We start from the raw sequence: 8,480 nt of genomic DNA on the forward strand, positions 1-8,480 counted from the left end.
ACCAAAAACATAATGTCAAAGGTCTTAGATAAACGGAATCGTAAACATAGTACATAATGTTGAAATATGAAATGCAATGTGATGCACCTTACTATGCGATAAATGTGAATAAATATATCAAGGTGAAGGTGAAGGTGTAAATAAGGTCAAGGTGGACGATCAGATATTTATATGAAACCCGTAACTGGGATAAGTTCGGCAGAGTTGAGATAGGAGGGGCATGATGAAGACTGTTCTGATCTTAGCAGCTCTCATGGCCTTGGCGGTCGCCGGAACCGTACCGCACAAATACGATGTGAAACTGACTGATGTGTGTGATGTGTGACTGGTATGCCTTTTATGCTTTAATATTCTGTAGACTTTGATGATTTCTATTTTTACTAGATATCCGGACGCCATTAAAATTTGATCTCTAAAATCTGACCGTGGACCCCCATCTCCAAACTAAATGTATTATGTCGCGGGGACCGTACCGCACAAATACGATGTGAATCTTCAATTTGGTAAACCTATTATCCTTTTATATTGAGTGGATCATATTTTTTTGTCTTGTGGTCTCTCACGTTGTCCAAGGGACAATATGTTAACAGCACTAATCATGGGACATTTAAGAGAACATTTGGAGTATTTTTGATATTTCACCGACACCTTTACAATTTCTACCGCTTGAAGCTTTAAAAGTTGAATGTCCAATTCATCCTTTATGTTTTGTATGTATTTAATGAAAGCTACTGCAATTGGTTTCAATATCATTAAGCAATTAGAACTGTGGTTTTTTGCTCCAGTCATGGGATGTATGGCGCCATTCATTTACAAAGTAACAAATATCAATGAAAAATTAAACTTAAGCAGCTTTTTAGCTCTTGTTTATGGTAAAATGTTGCCAGCGATTAAAAACTGTTGGTAAATATTTGTTTTACAGAATTTGTCTATATCATCCCATTACTGGTACCTGTTCCATTATAGGGGTGTTTACTATAGTGACAGTTTGTTAGAAGAAATGTTGATATGCTAATTGTTGGACGTTTTAACTAGTTTTAAGTGCATCACTTTGGTGAACGCATTTTACTAATAAGCTAAGAATAAATAATATGCTAAGAGTTCTTTCTGGACGTTTTAGCAGCCTCACTTCACTAAGAACAATTTAGCTGTGGATTATGATGGCTCTATTAATTTAATATTCGGGGGCCTAAATTTTTGTTTAATAATCGAGAAGGCCATAATATAAATAAGCAAATGTGCGTAAATTTATGTACGGAACTGGCACAAAACAGTAACCCAATTCTGATTATAACTTCCTAATTTTTTAAAGTTAGTGAACAAAAGTGTCATCTTTAGAGTTACAATCTATGTCAACCATTATAAATTAAACCTTAAACTGTAACCGTCTGTTACGGTTTACTATTCAATTTGTAATGGTTAACGGTCGATTGCAATTAACGTTCGGCCAGCACTGTCTCTGTTTAATAAGGCCGTAATTTCACTATCATTGTGAGAGGTCAGCTCATTAAGACAAAATTCGAAACGAAATTAATGTCAAAGGTCTCAGATAAACGAAATCGAAAACATATTATGAGGAAAGCAATGTGCACGTTGCTATGTGATAAGGTGTGTGACCAGCTATATAAGCCTGTATCTAGAGTAGCTTCGGCAGAGCTTGTATAGGAGGGGAAATATGAAGACTGTCCTGATCTTAGCAGCTCTCGTGGCTCTGGCCGTCGCTGGGACCGTTCCGCAAAAATACGATGTGAAACTTAAACCTGGTAAGCCATTTAATTCTTTCAGGCAATACATAAAAAAGCACGCAGACATTTAAAAAAACATTTGGATGCCCACTCAGCGTGGTGGTGTTATTTTTCATTTTCAATTAAAATGTCATATTTGATCCAGTAATGGCAGTTCAGGCAGTTTTTTTAGTATTATACATAAATGCTGTTGTACTCGTATTGACTTGTGAAAAAGCCCTTGAGGCAGCTTACTTGCAGAATATTTTTTTTGTGACTTGTTTTCTTTCTTAAATACTTAGTTATAGCCACTCAGCGGCACTGCCGGTAGAAGGTACATTACTACTATTTTGGCTCAGTGATCCAAAAAGAATCTTGGCCACTGCGCAACTTTCCGCCAGTTACTGACGCGAAGCTGAAGCAGATCCGCCACAACACTGTCTTCCCAGCGATACCTGGGCGACCCACCGCACGGATACTAGTCGGTCGTCCCAAGAACACCCTTCTGATAGCCCGATCCTCTCCCATACTGAGTAGGTACTAAATTGTGTAAATTGAATTTTATAAATTTTATAAATATATTTGTTTATTGTTATAGTTGATGCTGAATACCTGGAGCGCCAGGACAAAATCTACTCTCTTTTGGAGAACATAGGACAGTACAGGAAGGACGCTAGCTACTGGAAGATTGGCTACGAATACGATGTTGAGGCTAACATTGATAACTATACCGTAAGTTACTGCTGCAAATAAAACTTTTGACGACCGGTCTGGCCTAGTGGATAGTGACCCTGCTTTTGAAGGTCCTGGGTTTGAATCCCGGTAAGGGTATTTATTTGTGTGATGAGCACATATGTGACATTATCTATGAAAAGGGACCTTATTGTCGATGGCGCTTATACCATTATCAACGATGCTCCCATATTATAAACAACGCCGCGCTACGCAGTGCGGCGTAAGCGCCATCGACAATAAGGTCCCTTTTCATAGATAATGTCACATATTTGATCCTAAATCATGGGTGTTTTCTATGTATTTAAGTATTTATAAATAATACATATCGTTGTCTGAGTACCTACAGCACAAGCTTTCTTGAGCTTACTGTGGGACAATCTGTGTAGGAATGTCCTAGAATATTTATTTATAACTTAAATTATGTATCCTGACTCGTAAGCTCAAAGTACAGTTCCAACCGAGAAAGCGTACAACTTGACATGTATGTAGTTTGTGTAGGTAAGAAATACATTTTGACAAAAAACTTTTTTTTGGTAAAAGCTTTTATCGCTGACTTTTCTTTCCGCAGGTAACTAATACTCGTCGAGACAATTCTAACAACCAAAAATACAATTAGTTTGCGTTGTTTTATCCCAGTTAGTTCCCAGTGTTAGTTCCCATGGGCACCCTTTATCTCTATCATCATAATGCATCAGCTCCATGTCATCATAATGTTGCATTGTCAACCAATTGACGTATGTATAATCAAGAAGTGGGTCAAATTTAGCTTCCAAGATTTGAATGAATGAACGAATGAAACTAATTTATTCCAGAAAATTTATGCGTATGATATAAAACTAATTACACAATAAAATATGATTTAATTTGACCCACACTAACGAACTAACCTACCAACATACATACTAACAGATCAAGTTAAATAAAAGCTTTTAAAAAGACAAGTTGAAGCAACTTGTCATGTAGGAGTTTCCTATACCTATATTTCCCACTGTTTTTGTGCTCCTATCTTTCTTCCGGGTGGGGCTATACTTTTATTAGGAAATTTGTTAGGAAAATGAAACCAGATTATTAGGATTATGATTTGAAAAGTGACTAAGCCCTCCAGTTCCATCTCGCTATACAAACTTTTTATTTCAGAACAAGAAGGCAGTTGAAGAGTTTTTGCTGTACTACAGGAATGGTTTCATGCCCAAATACAAGACCTTCTCCGTCTTCTACGATGAAATGAGGGAGGAGGCCATCGCTCTCTTCAAGCTCTTCTACTACGCCAAGGACTTTGAAACCTTTTTCAAGACCGCCGCCTTCGCCCGCGTGCACTTCAACGATGGCCAGTTCCTCTTCGCACTTACCACCGCCATCTATCAGCGTCCCGACACCAACACTCTCGTTATATCTGCTCCGTACGAGATGTACCCTCAGTACTTCGTCAATACCAAGACTTTCCTGAAGGCCTACCGTACTAAAATGCAGAATGGCGACTTCGACCCCGCCTATGCTGCCACCCACGGCATTTACCGCGAGAATGGAAAATATGTCTTCTACTCTAACTACACTAGCCCCTGGTTGACTGGCAGCGAAGAGGACAAGCTTTCCTACTTCACTGAGGATATTGGCATGAATTCATTCTATTACTACTTCCAGACACTTAACCCGTTCTGGTGGAACAAAAACGATGAACACTATGACCAAATCCGCGGAGATCTGTTCTTCTTTGAGTACCAACAGCTCATTGCTAAGTATTATCTGAATCGTCTCACCAGCGGACTTGGAGAGATCCCTGAATTCTCGTGGTACAAGCCCATCGAAACCGGTTACTACTGCCAGTTATCGACCTACTACCCCTTCTTCTCGAGGAACGAATACTACCATATCAACAAGCCCGAAAATGACCAATACATTTCGTACCTTGACTCCTATGAGAAGGGTTTCCTGTACTACTTGGAGCAGGGCTACTTTAAGGCTGTAAGTATTACTTTAAATGTATATTATACAATTTACTTATACACCTACTTATTTAAATCTCAAATGAAATCAAATTCCTGTACAGTACAATCAAGAGATCGATCTGCGTGACGAAAAGGCCATCAACTTCGTTGCCAACTACTGGTTTACCAACGTTGAATTGTACCAGAAAATGCCCAAGAACTATGAACGTTTCTACGAGATCATCGGTCTTCACCTCCTCTCTGGCACTCCCGAGCCCACTGACAAGTAATTTGTTTTAATGAAGTCTTAATGCAATTATTAACTAATAGAACGAAAGCTGTCAATTATATTTATTTCAAATAAGTTACTTCACATGTTTAATGTTCTGAAAGTAAATAGTGAAGGTTAAAACTACTTTAATATAAGCTTATTTTTGATATGCAGGTACACCATTATTCCGAGCGCTTTGGAGCTATACCAGACCTCTCTGCGCGACCCTATGTTCTACCAGTTCTACGCTCGCATCCTGAACTATTTCCTGCAATGGAAAGAGTACCTGGAACCCTACAGCTACAGCCAGCTTCACTTCGAAGGAGTCAAGATCAACGATGTTAAGACTGACAAGCTTGTCACCTTCTTTGAGCCCTACGACTTTGACATCACCAACGACATCTTCCACAGCGTTGAGGAATTCAAGGCTAACAAACCTTACGACGGCAATACTTACGATGTCTTCTCGGTCCGTCAACCTCGTCTCAACCACAACCCCTTCACCGTCACTGTCGATGTCAAGTCTGACGTCGCTACCGACGCCATGTTCAAGTTCTTCCTGGGACCCAAATACGACAGCAATGGCTATCCTCTTAACATTGAAGACAACTGGATGAACTTCATCCAGCTGGACTGGTTCGTTCACAAGCTGGCCCCTGGACAGAACAAGATCGAACGCCGTTCTCTCGACTTCGCCCTGTACAAGGAAGACTCCGTCCCTGCGGTTGAACTCTTCAGGCTGTTCAAGCAAGGAAAGGTCCCAGTCGATATGTCTGAGAAGTTCTTCTACCAGCCCAGGAGAATGATGCTGCCGAAGGGTACCAAGGGTGGCTTCCCCTTCCAACTGTACGTTGTCGTCTATCCCTACACTCCTCTGCCTAAGGAGATGGAAGAGTACAGGGCTTTCTTCCCGGATATGAAGCCCATGTCTTATCCCTTCGACCGCCCCGTGTACGAGACTTACTTCAAGCAGCCCAACATCTACTACGAGGATGTGTTCATCTACCACGAGGGAGAACAGTACGCCAACTTCTATAACGTTAGGGAGTACTATCCTAACTACCAGAACCAGGTGCCTAAAAACTAAAAGGAGAGAGAAGAATCGCCCAAAGTGTTATTAGTGCAAGGTATTGTATATAAAAGTTGAAATAAATATTTAAATTACTTACGTATTTGTTTAATTAAGATAAAACTAATATATACTAATATTTATATAACGACGGTGGAAAGGCAGAACCTTTTAAGAGACATTTTGCGAATTTTACAGGAAAGGGATTTAATGTTTTTTTTTTACAAAAAAAAAATATCTTTTTTCTACATAACTTATTTAGAGAGATGCGTTCTATGGTCATTTCATAATAGCTTTCAAATTACAATGATGTTATTATTTCAAACAAGGAAACATCTGAAACAAATGTCGCTTAACTGAAACTGACCCAATAATGCTCCTGGTAGAACCCTTGAAGCGACACCTAAAAATAGCCTAACCAACTTATCATATCTGAGCTAGTTCTAGGATATTGATTTATGCAACAGACCTTTAAACTTAAAAAAAAAGTATATTAAAGTACATTTTTTTTATTAACATTCTAAAGAGGTCTTTTTATGTCAATAAAGACATAATATACCGTTTAAATGTATATACACAAACATATGAAAATAAAACACACAATGAAAATAATGTATAACAAAACGTTTATTTACTTAACCTATTATTTTTAAAGCTTAGCACCGATGAAAATTAACCTGGTACATATCAACACGTTACTTTTTTTTTTTTTTTAACATCATTAAAACCATTTATTTATATTTTAGTACTTAGTCAGGTCACAAGTTTTACAAATAAAATGTCACATACACAATTTTTTAATACACACAAGTAAATTATTAAAAACTAAAGAAAACAAACCTTAAAATAAAATAAAAAACTTAAAACTAAAATTAATTATACGCTTAGCCTATAAAATAACCCCCCCCTGCATTGCACCTGGCCCAAAGGTCCCCATAATGCCTGCAGCATTCCCCCGCTGAACTGCTATGGAGACCTGTTGGACCAAGTACGACCCAGAACGAGGATCACGTTACTTTTTGGGTAATGAATATCAGAGTTAGGTACGAATTTTTGAAAGTACACAGAAATGCCTCAAGTAAATCAATCATGCAAAAAATATTATAAATTAAAATATTAACTTAATCTAATATTAATTTTAATATCTATTGTTATTCTTAGATATTTCTAAGAATACATTTTGCTCAAAAAATAGTCAGCAGAGCTTGTTTTCATATATACCTAGATTGATGCATTTTTGTCAAAAAGCCAATAAAATAAATAGTAAAACAAAATTAAATTCACAACTTGATTCATATTTTCAATATAATTGAATTCACGAAAATACAAATTACAGATAATGTACCATCCGACATGAGGAAACAACTCAAAAATTGCATCAAATTACTTTATTACTCTTGTGGATAAAATGCAACATCTCGTCAGTTTTTGAAGACTAAAGGGACCCTTTACGAGCAGTACGGATAGCACCAGTTCGACACTGACGTATTTCGCTACGTACGTTCGCTAGCATGTGTGTAATTTACTTTATATGCATCTCACTCGTAGATACTCGCATATTAGTGCGAGCGAGATGTATAGAAAGTAAATTACGCTGGCGTTAACGAATATGTCTCTGTCTAAGGCAGTCGTGGTATTTAAGACCATAGAATATATAATAGTACTAGTACCTGGGCGACCGAGCTTTGCTCGGTTATAACTATTTATTGTAATATGGTGGTGTATAGGTGATAATCTTAACTAATTTTTTTTACTAAATTAAAGTTGTCTAAAACAATAAAAATTAAAAAATTATATATAAACTTGAACATATAAAAAAAAAAACAAAAGTTAGTCATCGGGCGAGATTCGAACCCGTAACACTCGTTTAACAGTCCGCGTCTTAACCCGCTGGACCAGACGGACAGTGGCCGACAATACGAAATTAGCGACCATATTCTGCGTCGAAAGAAAAACGCATGAAAACTCGAAAACACGCGTTTTCCCAATCATAAGACTAATCTAGATCGATTGTTTACCCCCAAAAACCCCCATATACCAAATTTCAGCAAAATCGTTAGAGCCGTTTCCGAGATCCCGGAAATATATATATATACAAGAATTGCTCGTTTAAAGGTATAAGATTATACTGAAATGACCCTTCTTACAAAACCGAAGTTTGACAGCGATTCAGGGATAAATCATGCTGTCTTTTACTAATGTATGGCACTCTCCCTTTCGGCTATTTAGGGTTGTCAAAATTCAAGCCATTATCTTATCTGTGATTGTGCACGCAGAGGAACGACAAGTTGTGCCAGCCAAAATAATTGCTCGGAGGAATGCTGAGCCGAACGGAAACGAGAATGCCCGAACGCTCTAGTGTCTCGCCTCTGGTAAGGCTACTAGTGTAGTGAAATTGTTATTTGTTTTACCAGCGGGCAAAGTTGCAAATAAATATAATGAAACAATTTTAAGCAGATCAACATGGACTAGGTTGATCTGCATCGATATCAATATATCGATAACAAAATGTTTCTAACACTAGCTAGATTGCGATAGTCTTATGTCTAGCCTCGAAAATTTCGGACTCTGCCCACAACATACACTTACAGACCAATTCGAACGTACACTGACATCAGAATTATATTTGTATCATATTATATACATGTTAAATATGTGCAGTGCCAACCCTTTCATTAAAATTTCACTACTGATAACGGTGATGTTTATAAATGATCTGCTGATAATAATATGACGGGCAAGTATTTATTTAGTAA

The 8,480-nt window shown here is 37.7% G+C and overlaps 1 protein-coding gene across 1 annotated transcript; it reads left to right on the top strand.

Moving 5' to 3' along the window:
* Positions 1–1,649: 1,649 nt before the first annotated feature.
* Positions 1,650–5,823, top strand: LOC133528449 (arylphorin subunit alpha-like). The gene is made up of 5 exons (XM_061865843.1): positions 1,650–1,763; positions 2,323–2,456; positions 3,597–4,421; positions 4,507–4,670; positions 4,830–5,823. The coding sequence occupies exons 1-5, from the start codon at positions 1,676–1,678 to the stop codon at positions 5,740–5,742; spliced, it is 2,124 nt and encodes a 707-aa protein (XP_061721827.1). The 5' UTR covers positions 1,650–1,675; the 3' UTR covers positions 5,743–5,823.
* Positions 5,824–8,480: the final 2,657 nt, after the last annotated feature.

This window comes from Cydia pomonella, chromosome 19 (assembly GCF_033807575.1).
Source record: "Cydia pomonella isolate Wapato2018A chromosome 19, ilCydPomo1, whole genome shotgun sequence".
NCBI classification, from domain to species: Eukaryota; Metazoa; Arthropoda; class Insecta; order Lepidoptera; family Tortricidae; genus Cydia; species Cydia pomonella.

What these genes read in the sequence shown, in the direction of transcription:
- LOC133528449 (XM_061865843.1), top strand. Translation starts at nt 1,676, where the DNA reads ATGAAGACTGTCCTGATCTTAGCAGCTCTCGTGGCTCTGGCCGTCGCT. An exon ending in CTAACATTGATAACTATACC is followed by an intron (nt 2,457 to 3,596) that starts GTAAGTTACTGC and finishes TTTTTATTTCAG; the next exon opens with AACAAGAAGGCAGTTGAAGA. An exon ending in AGCAGGGCTACTTTAAGGCT is followed by an intron (nt 4,422 to 4,506) that starts GTAAGTATTACT and finishes ATTCCTGTACAG; the next exon opens with TACAATCAAGAGATCGATCT.